The sequence below is a fragment of the Cornus florida genome, unplaced genomic scaffold (genome assembly GCF_030987335.1).
Source record: "Cornus florida cultivar Cherokee Brave unplaced genomic scaffold, ASM3098733v1 CherokeeBrave_3.0.0_Hap2_Chr11, whole genome shotgun sequence".
Taxonomy (NCBI): Eukaryota; Viridiplantae; Streptophyta; class Magnoliopsida; order Cornales; family Cornaceae; genus Cornus; species Cornus florida.
The window spans coordinates 117,917,550-117,942,219 of record NW_026775581.1 but is presented as its reverse complement, the minus strand read 5'-3'; the positions used below and the strand labels follow the sequence as shown (position 1 = coordinate 117,942,219).

Sequence of the window (24,670 nt, the reverse complement as noted above, 5' to 3'; positions counted from 1 at the left end):
CTATGGCGGACTTGGATCTATGCACTAAAACAATGTTGTTTTGGTACATAACACGGGTTGTGTGAATTCTCAACATAGGCTCGCGTCAAGCTCCATACTTAAGCACCAAAATGACAATGACGTGTTCCCGCTACAAAGAAGAGAATTCACTATAATTGGATAGATGTTCCGGTAAAACTTTTTACAAACCAAAAGACTAGAAAAAATATCCATAGAAAAACTAAGGCAAAACATCTAATTAATTACGAAGATATTTCAGAATTAAATTTGATTAACGAATAAATACATTTGTGACCCTTGAAGCAATAAATTTTTTACAAAATGCCATGACAATAACTATTTTTTTTTTGTTTGATGAAATTTCTTGTGAAGAATATTGGTATTTTACTAGTAATATGGTTTTGACTTTTTAAAACTTCCCAAATATTAGACATTATTTGAACAAACAAAACTCTTCTTTCTCAATTTTCGCTCCCAGTTTGCCTGAACTTCTATATATAAACATATATATTTTAAATATTTTTAAAATTTATAAATTCTAATTTCAAAATATCCAATTTCGGATAAATAATTTGGCCTATGAACATTTGTAAGATTATTGATCTGATCCTCAAGTCTAAATCCGAATGTTGTCAATTTTTTTTTGAATCTTCAACAAAATTAAAACCAAGTTGGGGGACATCTGAGCATCTACATTATACTCAAAGTTGAATAAATAAAAAAATTATTTAATTTCATTCATTGATAAAAATAATTTGACCGGTTGCCTCACTTTTCTTAACCATTTTACTGCTAATTTACTACAAAACCTCGTAAAAACATATACTAATATATTATTGACTCGAAACGAGTTCGAATCAGTAGTGTCCGACACAAATGAGTCAAAAGTTAGTTGCAACTTGCCACCAAAATACAGATTGAAAGAGTAATAAAAACTCTAGAGGACCAAAGTTGTGCATTTGCCACCTAGAAAAATGGGTGCATATGCAGCACCCATTTCCCATCTTCTCCTCCCCTCATCGCCAAACCCTAACAAAAACCCTAATTCAAAACCCCCAAAATCAAACCCTAAAAGAACACCAATGAAGCCCATTACCTCTAAAGCCAGTTTCACAATACAGAGGAGGCATTTTTTGCTACTTTCTCTACCCATTTCTATTTCAACCCAGTACAGTTCTTGGTTTTATGCCCTAGCGAGTGTCGAGCCAGTGAGCTCTGCCGAAGAAGATGCAAGTGCTACAGTCTCCCGGAGAGTTGCCGAGGCCATAGAGTTGCTGGAGAGAGGGAGGGAGTTGCAGGCTCAGGGTGACTTTAATCAAGCTCTTGAATACTTCACTCAGGTACCCAAATTTGGGTTTTGTTTCGTTTCCAAGAAAATTGTGGAAAAGAAAAGTTTATCCACACAAGAAGGCCTAGGCCGAGTGTTTACGGGTCTTAAAATAACCCTGTTCTCTGTTTTCACACCATGCACAAAATATCCGGTCTTATCACTATTTGAAGTTTCAATCAGTAAGGGAAATATATAATTCACCATTGGGGTTCTGCAAAAAATATTAAATCAATATTATGGATAGCATGCTCATGTCTTTAAGTTTCAGTTTTATATTTGGGATTACATAATAACAGGAAATTCCTTACTGCATGAATTAGAAGTTTGTGAGGACTAAATCTAGTTCATACTTAAATTACTATTATCACTAGTACTCTTATTCTCTTAATATGATGATAACAATCTTGTGGTTTTGAAAACAAAGACTCTCAAGTTTGTATAGCTACTTGTTGATGGTAGTTCGTGAGTAGGATAAGGAGATCGTTCCACGTAAGCCAAGAGATCTGAGATCAGTATCCAAGTGGAGATCCAAGCAACACAAGGGATTCTCTAGGTATAGAGATTAAGAAAGGGAAGGCCGACCTCGGTACCATGCAAACTCGAGCTTATCAGAGGATAATTGTTAATGCGATGGTTGATGCCCTTTAAGGCTGATTAACACCCCTATTTATAGCGTTTACCTCCTCGGTCAATGCCTTTTAGTCCTTTAGCTGAGTCCGCTCTTATCCAAAGGTTCGATGGCCTCTTCTTCTGACGGATGAGACATTGATGGATGGGTCGCGGCACTTTGCCCCCCGGTCAAAGGAGGTAACGGCGCTCCCTAATTAATGAGGGTCTTATCAAATGTCTTTCGTAATTAATGCGTTTCTTATCCTTCATTGCTCGAGCTTAGGTACCGGGTATCCTTTCCCCCTTGTGCTGGCCTCGGACTGAGGCGACCCCTTAGATCTTAGCCACCTATCCACATGTCCTCAAATTCCTGTGCTTCAGTGGGGATAGGCCCCCTTTCGAGGTCCTGCCTTCATGACCTCGCGGGTTCCCATCCCAGTTCTATCCTGAGGTCTTCTTTGCCAAGAAGGGAAATGTGTAAACAGGTAAGTCGAGGTTGCTCTTTCAGAGAGTACCCTCGAGCGAGCCAGGGGGGGAGGAGCCCATCCGACTGGAGCGGGGCGCGTCCACAGTAGAGGAAGGGCAACGACCCCTTCCTCGGCCAGTGAGTTCCATTATTGGATAGGTAGCTCGAGAATACATAATCCACCGTGAGCACGCCAGGTCAGCACTGGCCAGTTGTGCCTATGTTGCAGAGGTGGCGCCACTTAGTCAGCTACCGTGGCGCGATCATCAACATTTTGCCCCCCCTGCTCGAGGTCGTCGAGAGAGGGGCTCGAGCAAACCACTAATTTAATTTTAATTATTGCTCCTACTGAAGGGTCACCGAAGGGTCATGTCTTTTAAGTACTAAACAGTCATATCACTTCAGGGGTCATGTCGCTTTGGTTTCTCGATCCACGTGTCGCCCTTTTATTGGTGTGTCAGGTTAAGACGTTTCGGGTCTCGAGTCACGTCCTTTCGTCAGCCGGAGGCGCGACGCTTGGGATGCCGAGCCCCCATATTTAAGTCATTCCAAAACACGCATTTTTTTTAAAGGCACCAAAATCATTCGTCCACTTATCCTTGCTCGCTCCTCGCAAAAACTTCTTGTTCAAAACAAGGCAATGGCGATTCGCGATGATGTTCCCAACGTCCCTCCTTTGAATGAATGGCGAGTTGCCCCATACTTTGGTTCGAGTGACACCTTCTGGGTTAACAGCGATGTATTAAGCGAGGTAAATGAGGCTCCGGCAAGCACACTCTGGGAGAGCCTTACGCGCTCACCGGGGCGCCCATTCAGCCCAACTCGATTTTACGATTTAGAGTAGAGCGCGGTGACTTCCTTTACTCCAACATTGCCTTTACGAGTCAGACCGGTCATGGACGAGGGTGGGAGTTGTGGACAGACGCGATTCTATCTGATGGTAAGTTCTCGGGGATTTTGCAGGCTTCGAGAATTAGAGACGCTATCCGAAACACTCGGGAGCTAACCATACCTCGGGATGTCCCCGATCTCGCCCTCCTGTTATCTCGGTGGAGCCGAGATACCCATACCTTTATCACCTCTTGGGGAGAATTCACCCTTACTTTGGAGGATGTAGTGCAGCTCATGTGTTTGAACGTATTTGGTGAGCATGACCCTAGCTCTTGGACCATTATTGAAGACGAGGTCAAACTTGCCTCCAAGCTTTGCAAAGGTGTTACCTCGGCAGGTAAGATAGCCTCGCGCTATCAAGATACTGGACTTCTTGAGGAGTTCCCGGAGACGGGCAAGAAGTGCACGTTTGTATCACTTTTGCGTTATTATTTCCGAGACTTTCCCCCCCAGGGTCAAGAAGAGGAGGAGTCCTTCAGTGGCCCGAAGTGCAAGGACTCAGCTCGCCTTGCTGCATATATCTTGTCGTGGCTATCCAGATTTGTTTTTCCGGGGCCCCCTGATGACGGGCCTTGTCCTGACCTCATTCCTTTGGCCATCAGGCTATCTTATGGCAACAACCTACCTTTGGCTGCTCTGTTCTTGGGTACTCTCTGCCATGAGCTCGACTTGGCGCATGCCCGCATGGAGCGCTCCGTGGGTCGCATGACCGTGGTTTCTCCTGTTAATGCAATTTTTCTTCAGATGTTCTTGTACGAACATTTCCCGAAGTATGGTCCTCGTCCAAACACATTGGCCCGTGACGGCGGCTTGAAGCGATCTTTCCAGTGGCATAAACTTACCACGAAAAAGAAATTGTCAGAGTTCATTGACAGGGAGAGTTGCTTTGTAGCTCGCCCATACACCCATGGACCTCGCATCGAGTGTTGTGCGTCGAAGGACGGCATGGTGATTTCGAGCAAGTCTTTGAAGCGCACTCCAGCCCTGACCATCATTGCCATGACCTTGCCTGGCTATCTTCCCGCGCTTCTTCCCCCTCACTCGGGCGTAGGTAAGGTTTACAACCCTCATAGGGTGGCTCGACAATTTGGGTTCAATCAAGGACTTCCGAGGGATTATGGCTATGGGGCGCGACAGGATCACAGCACCTATGCTCTAGGCTTTTTGCGCTTCCTCGATTCTGAAGAGGCAGAACTCCTTGGGGATCGCCAAATTCTTCACGTGCCCTCTACTCTTAGGGTTGGGAGATGGGCTGAAAAGACAAAGGCCTATTGGAATGAGATAATTCTTTCTTTTAAGAAGTTCGTAAGTAGCACTCCTGTCCCTGTCCCTGCTCGAGCCCTGCTGAAAGGTAACGCCTCGTTCCACACCTTTAAAAATACATCTGTATCCGCGAGGGGTAAACCTTGCAGCACAACGGGTTTACTTCCTCTACTCTTGCCAACTGCAACTGCACCCGTGATAGCCCTCCATGCTACTAAGGCGCGCCGGGACAAACGCAAGGCAGATCAAGATGTTAGCACCTTCATACCTGCAACCGTGTCTTCGAAACGAGCTAAGGTAAAAGACGAATTCTACCTCTGCTTTCTTACCTAACTCCATACTGACCAGTTTATTCTTCATCTCCCTTTTTTATAGGATGTTTCAAAGACTCCCACCGTTGCAAAGGATCCTGTTTCTTTCGAGATCCCTCATTCGCCCACCCGAGCTGGGGTTCCTTTGAGAACAAGGTCTCGAGCTACCCATCCAAAAAGAACTGCAACGTCTGCGCCTACTAGCGGTGTTCTTCGCGCTCCTGAGGCGGATGCCGGCCTGGCCGTTCCCTCTGACCCTCTTCATACTTTGGCAAGCGTTCTGGAGGACCCTGAGCGCGCGGAAAGGGAAATACTATCTTCTGACTTGAACCCTCTTCCTCTGCAGCATGGGGTGGGCAAAGAGTTGATCCCCCTAGCCCGCGGCTTGGGTAGGTTCGACGAGGAGACCGGGGAGGTTAATACCTCGGCGGATCCTGCTATGGGAATTTTTAACATCGAGTGAAGCCCAAGTCGTTCGCCATCCCATGGAGGAGGTACAATCTTTCTCTTTCCCCTCCCCCCCCCCTTTTTTTTTTTTTTAACAATTGGTTATCCATCCCTTAGGTGCCGAGGTAGCTACATCTGGCGCAGCTAAAGCGGCAGCTGATTCAGGGGGTCGTTTCGCTGGTCGCGGGGGTGAGGACAGCGACACCAGTTCGCAAGTCGAGGTTGTTCATGTGCTACCTCGAGAGCCTATTGCCGAGTTGCAACAGATGGTAGATTCAGCCATCAGATCCCTTCCTGAGGATGATGGTTTAGATGAAATGGAGAGCTCGGATGCCAGTGGTAATTCGTCCCGTGATGGTTCAGAGTCGAACAATTCGAGGCATGAAATCAACCAAATTGAGGGTAACAGATCGATTCGGCCGGCCTCCAATGAGGATACAACCGAGGGAGTTGACTTACAAACAGAAGGTCAGATCGTGAATCCCTCAAAATCAGGTCAGGAAACGGGCGACCCTTTACCCGTGGTATGGGGTGGGATCACCGTTTCCGCCGCCGAGGCTAAAATTTTGGACGAGGTCCAAGCAAAATACCCCCAGACCTTTGGGGATCTTGAAGGGATGTTGCCTTTGTTCCTGGACTTTGCTTATAAAACCATATGCGAGTTGGTAATCGGCCTTCGAGAAGCCCGAGATCGTACCTTGGCCAAGAAAGATCTTGATTCCCTCGACCGTCTCCTTACTAATTTGGGCCGAGCACAGATCGACGTAGGCTGGGCCCGCGACATCCTTTTGCGGATTAAGGCCTTGGGGGAACGTGAGAGAATGGTAGAAGAAATAAAAGAACTTCGCGATCAGGTCATTGAAGAGGAAGGAGTGCTGTATAATGAAAAGATCCACTTGGCCGAGTTGCAAGAGCAGGTGGACTCGAGAGAACAACACATTGCTTCTTTAAAGGATGAGATCGAGCGCAGGTCATCTCAACTCGGTCTTGCTGTCTTAGTTTTAGGTGATTTGCCCTGATATTGTAACACCTTGTACCAAGGTACTCTTAAGAGTATCAATTTATGTAATTTGTACTTTGAGAAATATGACGATCTTTTATTAACAGAACAGTTTTTTTATTATTATCGTCCATCTTTTCTCTTATGGAAATGTTATAAATGACCTTTACAAGTTATTAAGTGAATCAGAATCATAAGCGGCTTTTGGCCGAGGCCAGGCGATACCATGGTTGCTACAAGTAATCTTTTCCAAAGTTATAGCCCAGAGGCCTTCACAAATGATCAGTGTTTTTCTTGCATGACCTCTACCAGAGATAGGTCCAACCAGGAATTTAAAAAAGGAGAAACATGCCAGTCCTTAAAAAAAAAAAAAACAAGAGTAAAGCACAGGGCCCCTCGAGCCTTTCTTAACATCTTACACGAGTTCTTGTATACAATAACAGTGCCTCGAATGGGGCTTTCAAATTAGGAATAGTATTTTTTCAACCATTTAGCATTGAACGTGCCCAATATCTTTTTGCTTCCAATCCTTCCAATGTCGTAATACCCACTAGAGCTGGCAGCCCTTACCTCGAAGGGACCCTCCCACTTCGGTGTGAACTTTGGTGCAGACGAGTTCCGCATCACATGTGTCGCGGTCTTCAAAACCAGGTCGCCCTCTTGAAATGCTCGAGGTCGAACGGTGGCATTGTAGGCCCGAGCCACCCTCCTTTGGTAAACCACCATTTTGCTCTTCGCCTACTCCCCCTGCTCCTGAAGCCCCTCGAGCTCCCCGATCTGGTGGTCGAACTGTAGCTGGCTCCGCTCGGCTAGACTTCCGGAAGGAACTGCTATTTCGACCGGGAGCACCGCTTCTGTTCCATACACCAGGGAGAAAGGTGTTGCGCCAGTAGCTCCTCTTGTTGAGGTACGGTATGCCCAAAGTGCTAGTGGCAGCTGCTCGACCCACTTGTCATGCTGCTCCTTCAAAGTTCGACTCAAGATTCGAATCAGTGTCTTATTGGTGGCCTCTGCTTGCCCGTTGCCTTTCGGATAGTAGGGTGTCGATTTACGGTGAGCCACCCGATACCTTTGGAGAAGCGCACGGACTCGACTATTGATGAAGGGTGTCCCATTGTCTGAAACAATGACTCGAGGTACGCCGAAACGGCATATAATATTTTCTTTGATGAAGTTTGCCACTACTTGCCCGGTTGCCGTTGACAGGGCTATCGCCTCGACCCACTTAGTGTAGACCTCCGTTGCTACTAATATCCACTTCATTTTTTTGGACTTAGGTGAGATTGGTCCTATCAAATCCAAGTCCAGGTGTGGAATGGCCAAGGCGCGTCTGTGGGATGCAGTTCCACAGCTGGGGCGTGGATGGCATTGTTGTGGAGTTGGCATTCTCAGCACTTTCGGGCGTAGTCTTTGCTATCAGCTTGCATAGTAGGCCAATAATAGCCCAGTTGTATGATCCGATTATACAATTTCTTCCACCCTTGGTGTTCATCATTGTGAGCTTGCTTCAAAACTTCACGAGCTTCGGCCAAATTAATGCACCGTTTGGCCTTACCATCAAAGTCTCGCCTCATTAGTTCGCCGCTGCAAATGAAGAATCGGCTTGCCTCCCTTTTAAGTAGAGCAGCCTCTCCATGCTCCTGCGGGAGCGACCGGTTTTCGAGATACTCCACGTACTTGCGCCTCCAGTCTTCCTCGACATTGGCCACATGTCGGTTCCCTTCGAATAGCTCTTGGCAATTGCGACATGCTTTCTGAATAGCCGCTGCCTCCTTTGCTATCGTCGGCCAATAATATCCCTGCCTTTGTATTCTTCGGTACAAGCTTAACGAATTGTCACCACATGTGTGCCCGTGAATTTTGCCCAGCACTTTACTAGCTTCCTTCCTTCCGACACACCTTGCCAGAGTTCCTCCGGGTGCCCTGAAATACAACACCCCCAGATACACTGTAAAATTTTTGAGTTCCACCAAAGGGATCTCGCCCACACCACCCTTCAGCTGCGACTCGTAAGGGTCTCACCAATTCTTATCATCAGAGTCCGCAAATTGTACGTTGTACAGACATGACTCATTCTTTCTGTGAATACGGATATCTACTGATTCCCCTGTGATCTCGACTTTGGATGCCAGAGTGGCCAAAGCGTCCGGATGCCGATTAGCAGTCCTCGGCGCGTGGGTTATTTGAAGTTCACTAAAATAGCCACTGAGCTTCTGGATGATGGTTCTGTATGCGGCCAAGGCCGGCTCCTTGATAGCATAAGAGCCATCTAGTTGTTTTACCACCAAGTTTGAATCTCCTTGCACGTGCAACCGCTTGATTTTAGCTTCTCGTGCTGCCAGGAGGCCCAGCACCAAAGCTTCATATTCTGCTGTGTTATTGGAACATCCGAAGGTGAGCTTGTATGAAAGATTCCGGGCTTGCCCCGCTTCAGGGGTCAATACCACTCCTGCGCCGCCTCCCGTAGAGGTCGATGATCCATCAAATGACAGCGTCCAAATCATGTTTTCATCCGCACAACAAATTGACTCGAACTCGTCGAGAGGAAGGTCATCGTGCACTGGCTCGAAATTCTCAGAAGGGAATTGGGCTATCAGATCAGCCATGGCCTGACTTAGAATAGCACGAGGTGCTAGGCATTGGATATCGAACTCGGTTAACGCCAAAAGCCACCGCGCGACTCACCCCGAAATGATCGGTCGCGAGAGCAGGTATCTCAGCGGGTCACATTTGGTGATGAGATGAATGGTATGGGCTAAGAAATAATGGCGGAATTTCTTGGCCGCAAACGCGAGGGAGAGGCAATGGCGCTCTATCGGAGAATAGTGTGCCTCGGCACCTTGCACAACTCGGCTAATATAATACACAGGGCGCTCTTAACCATCCTTTTCCTGGGCGAGAAGCGCTCCAATGGAGCGTTCTATCGAGGTAATGTAAAGTCTGAGGGGGGGATCCCTATCCAAGGGGCTACCATGGTGGTTGGCGAGGAGAGCAGTCCTCTGAGACGATCGAGAGCTTGTTGGTGCTCCTCACTCCATCTGAACTCGGATCTATCTTTCATCAGAGCGCCAAAAGCATGAGTCACTTTGGCAAGTGCCGGTATGAAGCGTCGTAGATACGAAACCCGCCCTACCAAACTCTTTAGTTGCTTGAGGGATTGTGGCGGAGGCATTTCTATGATAGCTCGGGCTTTGCTTTGCTCGATGTCGATCCCTTGACGATGCACTATGAAGCCCAAGAAACGGCCAGCCTCGACCCCAAAGGTACATTTCAGCGGATTCATCCTTAACTTGAACTTCCGACATCTTTTGAAGATACTTCTCAAATTAGCCAAATGTTCACTACGAACTCGGGATTTCACTACCAGATCATCCACATAGTCCTCCATCTGCCTGTGTAACATGTCGTGAAAGATAGCGGTCATGGCCCGCTGGTAAGTGGCTCCTGCGTTCTTCAAGCCGAAAGGCATGACTGTAAAATAGAAGTTCCCCATGGGGGTGCGGAATGCTGTTTTCTCTGCATTGCACTGCGCCATTCTTATTTGATTATATCCGCTGTATCCGTCCATGAACGAGAACATCTCATGCCCTGAGGTCGAGTCTATCAAGTTGTCAATTATAGGCAGCGGAAAATCATCTTTAGGACATGCCTTATTCAGATCTCTAAAATCTACACAAACTCTGATTTTTCCATTTTTCTTCTTCACCGGAACCACATTCGCCAACCACGTGGGATGTTGAATTGGTTTGATAAAGCCGGCTCGCAAAAGCTTCTGTACCTCCTTTATTTGCAACTCAAGCTCCTTTGCGCCTGTTTAACCGGGCATGCATCTGGTCGCACATCGAGATGGTGAGCCACTACTTGAGGGTCTAGTCCGGGCATTTCTTCATATGTCCAGGCAAAGACATCTTCGAATTCTTTGAGCAGAGCTACCAGTGCCGCTTTCTCATTTCCTTCCAGCTTCTTGTACACATAGACTACCCGGGAGCGGCCATCATTGGCTAAGTTGACTTCCTCTATTTCATCTTGACCGAGCCGAGCGGATTCGCCTGACTCCCTTTTGGCTTCCTTCTCCGAGCCCGGGGATTCTACCTGACGCAACTTTACTCAGGGGCGCGGTCTCGCCCAAGATCGTGCCCCCCAACACCGTCATAAACGGTATGCTATTCTCCCGTCGGACAAACGTATCCTTTTGCAGACAGCTGGCCTCTTCTGGTTAGCAGCCGACCCTGGCATCCTCCCCTCCTGTTGGTTAATATCTTCCCATTTCGGTAGAGGAAAGGCCCTCAATGGCTGGGATTCCTCTGTATCTTCTAACTCATTGAAGAATTCAGCCTCCACCATATGAGACTCTCTTTTAGTAAACGGTCGATCGGAGCAACGGACCATTACTTGCTTCGCGTTCCAGAACCCCTTCATGCATTGGTGATACGAGGATGGCACGATCCCGAACTTGTGCATCCATCCTCGACCCATGAGCAAATGGTAAGAGGTGTCCGAATCAATTACATGAAATTTCACCGAACTTTTAAACTTCCCAATGGCCAGCTCGGTCGTCACGTGCCCCTCAGTTCTCCGGATATCACTTCCAAACCCAGCGATCTCAGTTGGCCTTCGGATAAGTTTCTCGTCTGGGAGACCACTTCGGCGAAAGACTTCCAGAGGCATGATATTGAGGGACGATCCGTTATCCAGAATCGCCCGTTTGAGCTCGACCCCATTGAGCGACGCCGTGACATACAATGGCCTATTGTGCGGAGTAGGAACACATTTGTCTTGCTCTGTAAAGACTATAGCTGACCCAGCTGACTTTTGTGATACAGAGAGTGGCGCGATAGACGCTACCTCTTTGACACCCTCCTTCGCCGCCAACCACAGAAACTTTGCTATTTCCTTCTGGGCAAAAGGAGAGAAATCCATCTTTTGGAGAATATTCTTGACAGGGGCCGTTCCCAATAAACGAAACGCATCCAGGTCATGTTCTTCTACCAGCGCGACCTGGTCGGCATTCTCCCCGACCCCTTCCTTGCCGATTGCCACTTCCGCTACCATCATTGCTACGCCTCGATCGTGCGCAGGGAAAGGCTCCTCTCTCACATCCCTGGGGGGAAGAATGAGTTCGCCACTAGCAATCCGCCTGTGGAAAGTATTTCGCAACGCCCAACAGTCATAAGTGGGGTGACGAGTATGCCGGTGGTACAAGCAATACTTCGGGTTAGCCATCTCCTTTGGTGTGGGCTCGCGGGCCACCTCGGGCAGCCTGATGTCTCCATGTTGGATCCATTTCTTAAGAATAGTCTCTACTTCCTCTGGAGTGCATGGGAACGGTGGAGGAGCCTCGTCCGGATTCTTCAAGCGAGGAGCACGAGCTGGTCTTATGCCCCTCTTGTTAGGAGACTCGTCCGCAGCCAAAACTTGAGGTCTACGCCTGCCTCGATATTCTTCCTGTGTAGTGGCCTGTGCACAAATAGCGAGGTTACTTGCCAAATTCCGGGATGCCTCTATCAGGTCGGCGAAAGTGAGGAGTTTGAGGTTAATGAGATGGATTCGGTAAGATCCTTACATGCCTTGTATGCAAATCTTGGCCAACGCTTCCTCTTCATGGGTCTCATAGCATTCCATGGCTCGATCATGAAATCTATGGACGTAGGTAAGCAGATCCTCTCCCGGGCCTTGAGTCTCTTTAGTCAAGGAAAGTGTAGTCACCCTTTCCTCTGCCTGGAAGAACTTCGACTGGAAAATCGTGGCTAATTGGTTCCAGGTAGTGAGCCACCCGGACTCCAAATTCGCATACCATTTGTAGGCCCTATCCGTGAGAGTTTTTGAAAACTCCCTAAGACGCAGGGTATGATCGTTTCCGAAGGGCCCTAGAGCCTCAATAAACCGTACCACGTGCTCTCGGGGGTTCCCCTTCCTTCCATCAAACTTGCTAAACTTGGGGGTTAGGTACCCTGGGGGGTAAGGGAAAAGCGCGATGGATTGCGCGTAGGGTGGTTCAGGGGCTACCTCCTGCATCAGTATATTCTTTTCGTTTCGCAGCAGTGTTTGCAGGTCTGCCATAGTTACATATGGCGATCGCTGCACGGGGTCCTGCTGATGTTCAAATCCTTCCGAGCCCGTGTCTCTGTGACAAGCCTCTCTCCGACTGGTACTCGGCATACTCAACCTTGCAGGCGCTGTAAGAGGGGTACTAAAAAGGGTCCGACGAGCCTGCGGCGGTGTATCCCGCGTTCGCCTGTGTCGACCAGTGGCCCGCCTTGCCTCGGCTGACGACGAGAACGTCTGTCGCGCCGGATTGTCTGGGGTTGCAAGTTCACCAAAGAGAGTATCATTCGGATCTGCCCCTTGCCGCAGTGCTCCTTGGTCAGCAATTTGTCGCAGCAGTGTCACTACCTCCCTTTGAGTGCTTTCTAGCTGCTCCATTCTATGCGATAGTGCGTTATGGGCTTCAACTAGCGCATCAGGATAGATAATCCTGGTTCCAGGGAAGTACGATCCCGGCATACTTACAGACCCATCGTAGCCCTCGCCCAAGGCAGGGTTGGTTTGAGAGGGCGGACTGATCTCTCGTATGCTTGACATAGGTGAAGCGCTCCTCCCCAAAATGTTGATGGTAGTTCGTGAGTAGGATAAGGAGATCGTTCTACATAAGCCAAGAGATCTGAGATCAGTATCCAAGTGGAGATCCAAGCAACACAAGGGATTCTCTAGGTATGGAGATTAAGAAAGGGAAGGCCGACCTCGGTACCATGCAAACTCGAGCTTATCAGAGGATAATTGTTAATGCGGTGTTTGATGTCCTTTAAGGCTGATTAACACCCCTATTTATAGCGTTTACCTCCTCGGTCAATGCCTTTTAGTCCTTTAGCTGAGCTCGCTCTTATCCAAAGGTTCGATGGCCTCTTCTTCTGACGGATGAGACATTGATGGATGGGTCGCGGCACTTTGCCCCCCGATCAAAGGAGGTAATGACGCTCCCTAATTAATGAGGGTCTTATCAAATCTTTCGCAATTAATGCGTTTCTTATCCTTCATCGCTCGAGCTTAGGTACCGGGTATCCTTTCCCCCTTGTGTTGGCCTCGGATTGAGGCGACCCCTTAGATCTCAGCCACCTATCCACATGTCCTCAGATTCCCGTGCTTCAGTGGGGATAGGCCCCCTTTCGAGGTCCTGCCTTCATGACCTCGCGGGTTCCCATCCCTGAGGTCTTCTTTGCCAAGAAGGGAAATGTGTAAACAGGTAAGTCGAGGTTGCTCTTTCAGAGAGTACCCTCGAGCGAGCCAGGGGGGGAGGAGCCCATCCGACTGGAGCGGGGCGCGTCCACAGTAGAGGAAGGGTAGCGACCCCTTCCTCGGCCAGTGAGTTCCGTTATTGGATAGGTAGCTCGAGAATACCTAATCCACCGTGGGCACGCCAGGTCAGCACTGGCCAGTTGTGCCTATGTTGCAGAGGTGGCGCCACTTAGTCAGCTACCGTGGCGCGGTCATCAACACCACTATGTTTTTGTTGTTCAATTGTGTGAGTGTCCTTTACATGATACCGCTGTTTGTTTTGCCATGTTAGTTATTTGCATCATTGACTTAAACTCAATTACTTTGTGAGTATATTGTGACTGTAATCTTTGTAGTAACACTAACTCTGATGGCTAGGTTAAGCATTTGCCACTTAAAGGCATTGCTCTAGGCTCTGGTCAAAACCCTCGGCATGAATTTTAAAGAACACTTTCACAAATTTGACTGGCTTTTTTTTTTTTTTTTTTTTCTTCATTTTTTTATAATCTTATTTAGCATATGTTTGGTTTTGGCTAGCGTAATAAGTGATTAAATCAGTTTTTAATTTAGAAAGAAAAAAGGAAAACAGTTTGGTTAGCTGGCGAAAGTGTTTTAGCAATAAACTGATGATTCATGGGTCGATAATTATTTAGAAAGAAACATGCTTGGAATTAAGAATCTCAGAATTAAAAAGAAGCTGCCTTTTATTATGTTTAACAAAGCATAATTTTTCTCCACGTTATTCAAATATTACTCAATTATTCCATAATCTCTTATATTATAATAATTTTTTTTTTGAGTATCCTAACCAAGCATAACCCTAATAAATCTTACTGTAGGATAGGGAGCTTGCCCCATATATCTGTTTGGGTTTGTAATACAGCTAATAAACAGGTTACAGGGGTCCTAAGTAGACTGGGTTAGGTAAAGTCAATGGCTGCTGTGAGAGAGAGAGATAGAGATTTGCAGTCTTCAGATTACCACCAGACTTTTAAGGTCAAGCATTGCTGAAAGATTACTCTCTGTAGAAATGGCTATTATATAGGGTGGCCATATAATGCGACAAAATAAACATTTAATGTGCCAAGACACCATATCAGCCAGCCTTAGAAAGTCTCTCCATACTCCAATATAGTGTTGGCGTGTCTTAATTGGCATACGCCATTCTTAAGTCAAAGTGCTCTCTCTTTGAACCAGGTCAGTGTACATGCGAAGCCTCTAGGAGTGGTTACCTCGGTAAAACCTGAAGTTCAGCATGAGCAATACTTTCAATAGTATTGTGGGTAAGACACCTTCCCTTTGTGAGGTTTGTTATTGAACAGTTCTTTTATGACCTACAAGATTTTACCATGAAATTTGTATTTACCTGGCTGATAGCTAGATTACTTGCCTTAGCCTGGGATTTAGGTCATAAATTTCTTGACACAAGGAACATAAACAGAATCCTATAATTTAATGTTTCATTTCCTAATTATCCTCGTACCTGCCATTCTCTTTGTTATGTTTCTCATAAGAAGCTTCTGCTGAATAATGAAACTGATTTTTCTGGATCTGAAGTTGTGTGATATGTTTGTTTGAGTCTGTGTTCTGTGGACTTGAGTATGTGTGTAAGGTATGGCTGTGTGTTTAGGTGTGAAGTTCATGTAAATCTTAATGTGAGAGCAAAATTTTTAAATTGTCAATTCCCAATTGTTCTTATCTTTAACTGAGGATAAGGTAATGTATCCAAGTACCAGAGCCACAATTTAAGAAGGTATCAAAGGGAGTTTCTTGAAAAATATATTCCTTAATTGAATAAATTTTTTAGGTGCTTGTCAAATAATGTATGTTGAACATTTTTCCTCTTATTCATGTCATGAAATAATTTCTTCTTTTTAATTGTGCAAGCTTTTTGGATGCTTGTAAAAAAGTGAAGTGTGTTGGACATTTTTCCTCTTATCCATGTCATGCAGTGTTGAATGCCAGCCCGTCGCACACATTGAAATTTAAAATAGGATCCAATATTAGAAAGTAGTCTTTTCCTGTCTCTTTTTCCATATTATTCTCATTTTGCATGCAAGCATTTCACAAAGGTCTGGGTTACCTGCTCCTCTTGTCTGGAGCTACGTAATCTTCTCAATGATTTTTGCCAACTTATATTGACAAATTTAGGAGGAATTTGAAATTATCAGCATTTCTCAAGAGTCGCCATCTTAATGAAACACCATCAGGATTGGCAGATCTTGCTACTGATTTCTGTTTAAAAATATCCCATGCTAAAGTTTTCAATTGAATTTTGCTGCTTTACCAACTATTTTCTCTCTGCACTGCCTGAATTTTATTTATTTTTATTTATTTAACCTTTGGTAAGAAACTCACACACTCACTTTATTCCTATGGGAACTAAATCCTTGACCTTCTACTTTGGAAGGTGGGGAAGTACTACTATACTACAGCCCTTGGTGGTCTGCGCACTAAGAAGTTGGCACGTCACCCTTGTTGTGTGAACATGCATTCAGGAGGCATTTCCCTACCTTTATGTTTAATGTATATCCATTATCTGCAGCTGTATGGTTACATTGCCTTGTGGAATAATTAGTGTTCAGGCCCCAATGCAGGTGTGGTTGCCCCTGTCAACTTTTATATATCATATTATGTTCTCAATGGCCACATTCAGTCTCTGCAATGTCAGCACAGGGCTAAAAGTAAAATAAAATAAAATAATCAAGAGAGAATATGTGCAGTTTGCATCTGAGGTATATCCAAGAAATCAAGTGTCTAATATATCAGAAAGCCACTTGCCAAGGTAGCATAAAATGAGCAAGAATATGTTCATCTGAATAATATATTAGTTGTGAAAATCACCAATTATCATACATCTGATCACAAGGCATCATTCCTCCTTGAATATATTGGTTTGTGATTTTTTTTTTTTTTTTTTTTTATTATTTTTTAATGTTTAAGTCACTCTATTGGGATTTTTTCCTTCTTGTCTTTCCTCTCCTTAATGTCCTTGGCTATTGAAGGCACCAATGGATTGAAATAAAATCATCCATAGATCATATGATGATTCAGGTTTAGTCAACTACTGGCATTCACATTATAAACAAACCATGTTGCCTTCTTCATGACAGGAGTCTTGTGACTGTGGCATCAACTGGAGAGAAAAGGCTTCTATCTATGATTTTTTTTTTTCCCCATTATCTTGGAGTTGAAAACATCTCAAATATGCCTCTTTTCAGTTCTAATTTGTGCAATTGTAATTGCTTCATTTTCTGTCACCCTCAATTGTTGCTCTACACCCAGGGTAGTTCTACAAATTGGCTAAAGAACCCCCTCTCCCTTCCTCTCCCCTCTGTGTCCAACACTAGTGTAACCAAGAAATTTATATTTCATTACAATAGGTTTTACAGATTTGAGCGCCATCATTACAATCTTCTCACGCCTTCCTCACATAATCCAGTAATAGATGGATTCTTGCTGGATCCGTGTAAGCTCTTTTTTAAAGATACTTGTCAACAATTATGAAAAAAAGATACTTGTCAACAAAGATTGATATGCAATTCAGGAAAAAAGAAAAAAGAAAAAAAGATTGATATGCAATCTAAATGGTTCCTGAATGAGTATTTGATATGCCTTCATGAATTAATATGTGTTACATGTGTTTGTGTCCTTCATTATCATCCAATTATAGTATAGAAATGTTTCTTTTTTAGTGGCTAGTTCAAATAGATGAATGTGATGTCTGGAAAATCAATTGTGCAACTTAAAATTTGTACTTTTATCTTGATGATTTGAACAGACACATGCAATGTCTGGAAAATCAATTGTGCAACTTAAAAATTGTACTTTTATCTGGATGATTGTTGAAAAAATTCTGCAAGAATTCTATTGTTGACTTGACTTCTTCTTGATTACAGGTGGTTAAAAATTACAATGACTTTGCATTCTCAGAATATGCACGAGTGGGGAGAGCATTAGCCTTGTATGAGGTTGGCGACAGAGATGAAGCAATTGCGGAGATGGAGGATGTTTCCATATCTTTGAAAGGATATCCAGGTATCTCCATAAATCTTGCATTCTCAGGCTATATGAGGAGCAATCTCTATTTTTGTTTTCTTTTGTCTGGTGAACACTAGGAGTTAAAACCACCCCAGATGGATCTTATTCCTCGGGATGCTATTACTACCATGATTAGACTGTTTTCTCAAGTCAAATAATCTCAGTTTAATATTCTCATTGGACCATATTTTTTGGGGGGGTTTATGCAGAAGTGCATGCAGCTCTAGCTGCAGCCTTATATGTGGATAAGCATGCTCCACTGCTTGCTGAAAACCAGTTCACGATTGCGACTCTTCTTGATCCTCACTATACGGATCTCTCATATGTAAGAGAAACAAAGCATTGGCCACCAAGTTTGGTTAGTTCATTGCAGCTCTTCATCACATTTTCGTAGGACTTTGTAAATTATACAACTTCTGGTTAAAAGCTACTGTCTTGACTTGTTTGGATATTGTGGTCACTCTTTCTCACAAACAATCAAGTTCATTGTTAAGATGATTCATTACTGTAATAATTTGTTACATTATAACAGTGAAATACATATAGGGATAGATACATATTATCAATGCATTTCTATTCTTTTATCTACATTTCCATTCTTGTTGTTCTGGTGGGGGAGTGGGGGATCTCTCTAGCATGAAGGCATCAAGTAATGTCATTATGGTGGTAACTGTATGTTATGACATAGTGTCATGTGTTGGAATATTTTGTGACCCAAAGTTTTTATTGGTCGGATCCTCATCTACTTCTTTCAAACACCCAAGAGAAGGGAGTGGGCAAGCTCAGATCAAAGTGGGGGAAGGTCCCTATAGAGCTACAAAAGGACAATCCAATTCGTTTAAAAAGAAATAATGTCTCAAATAAGAGTAGCGCTTATGGAAGTTAACAGGACCTAGAGAAGAGGGGGAAGGGGGTGGGGGTAAATAAACCGTAGCCCAGCTTTGGTGACTTAGGGAGGGGGGTAATATATCGTAGCCCAGCTTTGGTGACTTAGGGAGGGGGTAATAAATCGTAGCCCAGCTTTGGTGACTTGGGGAGGGGGGTAATAAATCGTAGCCCAGCTTTGGTGACTTGGGGAGGGGGATAATAAATCATAGCCCAGCTTTGTTGACTTACATCAGACGGATATTTAATTAAGCGAACAAGTAAACTAGCGAATAACCAAACCATGAAGCAGTAAGAGACACACCAGATTTAGGTGGAAATGCCCAACATGGATAACCACAGGGAAATTGTCTTGAGCCATCCAATCCACTATAATTGAGAATAAGTACAACATTACAAGCCAATTACAAACTCTACCCAGAATAACCAGTTAGTTGTCTACAAATAACAGGTGGTATCAACAGGTCAAAGTATGCAATTTATACGGTCCTTGCGTAATCTCTTTTTCTTTCGTTCTCCTTTTCTTGTTGGTTTAATCATTTGAGTATCTTTGGCTGGTACCACGTCAGTGCCAAGGTTCTAACTTTTACAGGAACACAACTTGCTGTTAAGATATTGGAAGTCACGACAGTAAGGCAAGATTTTCACCATACAATAAGTATAATTTTTTATTTTGTCTTTATTGTTTTTCCCTTGAATTTTCCATTTTTTCGGTTTGGGTAGGATATTTTGATGTTAGTATTTTGAAGCCAGTTCTATAGGCGAGTCACTTCCACTTTTTTTACCGCTTAAATTCGTTTCTGTGTCCTCTCTTTTCTTTGAACTTCAGGACTTAGTCGCCCACAGATTTATACAACAGTTGCTTACTTTGTTATCTCAGCCATTCACGTTCATTGAAATTTCATTCCTTGATCATCATTCATTTTAACTTTAACTCGTGTCTTTTTCAATTGTCGACTGCCCATTCATCTTCCAGTCAAATGTTTGCCTACAGAAAGTAGTTTTGACGTGTCCAATTGTCATTGTTTGCTCTGAATGTGTATTTACCAGATTATTTGGACTGTCAAAATGTGTGACTTTGAAAATGTCACAAATTCAGAACACCGGGAGATAGATGACATACATCGTCATGGTGTTGCTATTAAGAGATATATAGTACCCAAGTATTGTATAGAATATAACATGTCGAGAAACACGATGATCATCAATTGAATTTGTTGCTGTAACATAGATTCATTGTTTATAATTTCATCAACCTAAATTGCCATATCTGTTTAGGTTGCCAGAGAATTCCGTTTGGTGGTGTATTTATTTGCAAGAATTGAAACTTCAGTGGATCCAGAAATGATTATTATCTAATTTCTCTCCATGTTCATGGATGTTTAGGGTTGACCTAACATGCTTGTGACATTACAAGGCTGATTCTGTAAGGTGCCTTTTGGCCCCACCATACAGACTAATGGTGCTGTTTGGAATGCCAGAAAATGTGTGAAACTGGGGTCCCATTTTGACCAATTTCCGAAAGTTTAGACCATAGGCTGCTATTCACAATTCAGATTTCTTCGTTTCACTTTAGTTTTTCAGGCCAAAAGGGTGCTAATTTCATAGTTGGCTAGCAATTTGGCCGAAATTTTGGACCATTGTCTGTTGTCACACTCAAGCATGTCTGCCTGTGATGTGAACCTTTATATTGTTAAAGGTGAAACACTCCAGTTAGTTTCTTGACTCAAGTGGCCCCTTTGTGCTCTTGTGGGTCCTCTTAGAGACAATGTTGTGCTCCCTTTTAGTTAGTTTTGGCATGCCAGAATTTTTTTTTTTTTTTGGGTATGGTCTCAACTAGGATCTGTGTGCGAGTGCGACAAATAGGCCGGTCTTAGGCTTAAAAGTGGCTTTTACAGTAACACAAAATACCTTTTTCTCTCTCTTACCGGATACATTTTATATGTATTATACAGTTTATATGCTATTTGGGAGAAAAAAAATTATGCTGTTTGTGTGTTGCCAAAAGCTTGACCCTTTTCTCCATGTATGGTTTGGTAATTTTTGGTCCAAATGTTGCCAAACCTAACTAGCAACTTGGCAAGTGGTGACTGTATTTCCAAAAATATGTGGATCATGAACTGTGGATTGGTTTGACTTAGGTTTGAATGTGCTCTCTGTGTGTGCCTGCGGAGAATATATATGATGTGGTGGACTGGTCACATCGTCATTTGTGCTCATTTGTGTTGTACACATGTTGCATATGTACAACACGGACGGCTGTGATGTGCCCGGTGCAAGGTACACCGGGTACACCAAATATTTGCTCGTACACATGGTCCAAAGTGAAACACATTCAATTCCCCTTAATCATCCCCACAACAAAGTGGTGGCTTTAAAGTTTCACCTCTGATTTTTGAGGTCATTGGGATATTTTTTCAGAAATATGTTGAGCTACATCTTCTTTGGCGTTTGATTGAACCCAAATCTACCGCTTAAAACAAGAAAAAAAAATGTGAGCCATCAATGGAAATGATATGATCAAAAGATGTGAACGTTAAATATAGAGTGATGATGCCTAGTTTTAAAACTCATGTTCCTCTTTTTAACATAAAAGTCTTTTTTTTTTTAATTCCTTGAATGGGGTCATACTTTATTTCTGTACGTGTGGTCAGTTGAACATCATTTTTTAGATGGTTACAACTAAAATAAATGGTTCCATTTGAGATTGACTAAAGATTACAAGAAAAATATTACTAAAATTTACAGTAATAACAAAGAGATTTTAAGGTGCTTTCGATTGTTTGAAAGTGGAGTCTTTAGAATTAGAATTTGTGAAATTTAAGAAAATTAATTAAGAAAATTAAATTAAATTATTTTCAATTTTAATTTCAATAATCAAATTCTACGCATTCAAAGACACCCTAAGTGGTTTTGTTAGACCGGATACATAGACACTTCAATTTTTTTCAAAATCTCGTTTCAAAATCATGCCAAACACATTTGAGAGAATAGTTAAATAGACCTCTTCTATAATCTAGGCCTCTTAAACACCCTACCTCCATAGTTTATTTGCTACTATGGTGACATTTTTGTACCTTATCTGAACTTTTCTGTAAAGCCCAACTCACTTTTTAGATGTATATGGTATAATTAATTATAATAAAAAAATGTTGCCAATTCATCTATCAATCCCACTTTTAAACTCTTTTCAACCAATCTTGAGAAGAAAATAAAAGCAAGTAGAAAGAGAACACTTTTTTCTTATTCATTTTTTAGTCCAAACATCTAGATGACAAATTCTACTGATTAGCTTATGTTGAGGACTGAAATAAAAAATGTGTCTGTTTCAAGATGATACTTTCCCTTTCTTTTCCTATTATTTTTTCTTTTCTTTATTTCCTTTTTTTTTTTTTTTTTTTTTTTTTTTTTTTTTTTTTTTTAGCTCCCATCGGAAATTAGAAATAAGCTAGGAGAAGATCGATATGAGGTGAGAAGCATGCCCACTCAAAAAAATCAAGATAACAAATTTTATCGTGCATGTCAAAGGGCTAAAATCACATATTTCTCTGTTATCACTTGCAACAATGGAAGGAGAGACGGCAAATTTTCAAAATTTTCTTTAGGCTTTGTTTGGCTGCATGAAATTGAAGCTTTGGAATTAGAATTTGTGGAATTATAGAAAATTTTGGTTTAATTTTTTAAATTGCTTTTTCTCAATTCTATTAATTCCAATTCTAAAATTCTAATTTAATGCAACCGAACACAATATTAGGAGGATTTCTAACTCTTACTGTCCCTGTGAAACTAATTTTGCCTCATGAGCAACTCATATAAGCAACTTCATTCACTCAATAGTGTAAAAAATCTGGTAAGTTAATTAATTGAGTTAGTTTTTCATTTTTCAAAGACTAATAACATACATGAATTGATATTTATTGTATACAGTTATATATGCAAATCCATACACAAAAGCTTCAAATGATAAAAAAATAATTACCACTTGATCACATCAAACCATCTTACACATGCCTTAGCTCCTCACCCCACATAGTTCTCAGCAACTTGAGCAACATTCTTGCCTTAGTCTTTGTCCTGCCACCGCACTGGCTCTGCAGCAGCAGCAACAATTGAGTCAAAACACCGGCACAAATGGCTTCCTCCCTGGCACGTAGCGAGTCATGACATATGATGGTGAGCGCGTTAACAGCGCTCTCACTGCCTCCATGATCCGACACTCTGAAAACCAGCTTAACCAGAGCATTGACGCCATTAGGATGATTGATCACAGCCTCTTTCGCGCTCTCTAGTCCTAGGAGCACTTCAAGTGTTGCCATTGCCATTGGCGCCAAGCTTCTTTCTCGCCTTTCAGCACTCAAAATGTATGTGATGAGTCCATCTATCGCGCCTTCTCTTACCAAACTCTCTCTGTTAGCTTCCAAAGAAGCTAATGCTGATACGACTCTGTTCCCGGCTTGAGAAGCCTCGGAATTGTCATGGAGAAGAAGGACCATTCGGTTTAGAAGCGCGTGATTCTGCCCAAGTGTAGCACAGAGCTCTTTTGTCTCTGAAGAAGTAGAAATCGCCTCCACAAGATGACACAAACTTGTCTTCATAGTCATAGTGCCATGGTCATATAGGACTAGAAAGCGCGCTAATTTGGACTCATTTCTGAGAATTTTTAGAGGCTGCAAGTTTCCAAATGGCAACAATTTGAGAACACAAACAAGTGCTTGTTCAACAAACTGCAAGTTGTCATGGAATTGTGATTGGCCTCCAAAAACTAGTTCCAATAACAATGGTAAGAAGCCTAATTGGATCAAACAAGACATTCGTGATGGCGATTCTTGGGCTAAAACTAGGATCTTTTCGAGTGTTTGAAGCTTTGTTTCGAGGGTGGACTCATGGGCCTCAAGGATGTGCTTAACTGCGGCTAGGGAAGGATCAGGATCGATGATTTTGAAGTAATCAGAATCGATTAATGTGTTGCCGATTTGTAGCCATTGATCGATAAGATGGCGAAGAGTGTGATTAGGGACTATGGATAAATCATGGAGCTTCTGCATTGTGACAGGACATGTTAGATTACCTGCGGCAAGCCATTTTTCGATGCTGGACCGGTCGTAGGTTTGGCCTGTGCATAGTGTCACTGGATCTGTGAACAAGTCTAGACTAATTGGGCATCTAAACAAGTAAGGAATGACCATTTCAGCTTCATTCATGGAAGAGGAAGAAAAAAAAAAAACCAAAATGTTGAAGCAGAGAAAAGGAGTTTGGTGAGGAATAAATTGATGAGATTGGTTAAATTCAAGAGTCTAAGACATGGGTATTGTAGACATGTTAGAATAATTTATAGAAGTGAGAAGATTGATGTAAATAATAAATTCCTATGATTGAAAGAAGGCAAAGAAAAAGTTGGAAGTGGGTGTTGAGTTGAGATTCCAGAAGAAGGGCTAGGACTAACAGTATGGACTGACACAAAGGTGAGAGGCTGGGAGAGGAATTCTAGACTTTAGTTATGAAATTGCAGTTCACACTGACAGACAGCACATGAATGTGTGTGTGTGTGTTTGGGTGTGTGTGTGAGAGAGAGAGAAGGGGGGGGGGGGGGGCAAAAGTGCAGTCTTAGTTGGAGGAATGAGATGAGAAGATGGCCAAAATGGGGCTTATCTATCTTGGCCACAAACAGAGGGGTAGAGGTGTAACTAATAGTACAAAACAATTATAGAAATGGACCCCCAACCTTTCTCCCCCATATTTATCAATCCAGTCAAACTGGCCCACCTAAAGAAAATAATAGTTGTTAATATCTTTGAAGTTTGAATCCCACCCAACATCAGTTGAATTGAAAATGGGTGATGGAGAGAGAGAGAGAGAGAGAGAGTTATGATAGTCACAAGGCTCATGAGAATAGCACTAATATGAAAAAATCACCACATGAAAATAGTGATGGAATCGGTGAGTATTATCTAATGATTAATGACCCGAGATTCGGATAAATTTAATTAATTTTATATGATATCGTAATATCTGTTTTTATTCTCTATTCATATAAACTCATTAAAATTATTTTACTTTCAGATTTTAAATCATTATTCTTATTTTATAAATTATGCATGCGTAAACTAGTCCGATCACTTTTGTTTTATTACCTTAACCTTCGGTCTTTTTTCAAA

The 24,670-nt window shown here is 43.1% G+C and overlaps 2 protein-coding genes across 2 annotated transcripts; one reads left to right on the top strand and one right to left on the bottom strand.

Moving 5' to 3' along the window:
• The first annotated feature begins 906 nt into the window (after window positions 1–906).
• On the top strand, window positions 907–18,220 carry LOC132284745 (uncharacterized). The gene is made up of 3 exons (XM_059786877.1): window positions 907–1,340; window positions 17,489–17,627; window positions 17,840–18,220. The coding sequence occupies exons 1-3, from the start codon at window positions 975–977 to the stop codon at window positions 18,022–18,024; spliced, it is 690 nt and encodes a 229-aa protein (XP_059642860.1). The 5' UTR covers window positions 907–974; the 3' UTR covers window positions 18,025–18,220.
• A 4,194-nt stretch (window positions 18,221–22,414) lies between these two features.
• On the bottom strand, window positions 22,415–24,086 carry LOC132285962 (U-box domain-containing protein 26-like). Its single transcript, XM_059788203.1, has one exon. The coding sequence runs from the start codon at window positions 23,714–23,716 to the stop codon at window positions 22,517–22,519; it is 1,200 nt and encodes a 399-aa protein (XP_059644186.1). The 5' UTR covers window positions 23,717–24,086; the 3' UTR covers window positions 22,415–22,516.
• Window positions 24,087–24,670: the final 584 nt, after the last annotated feature.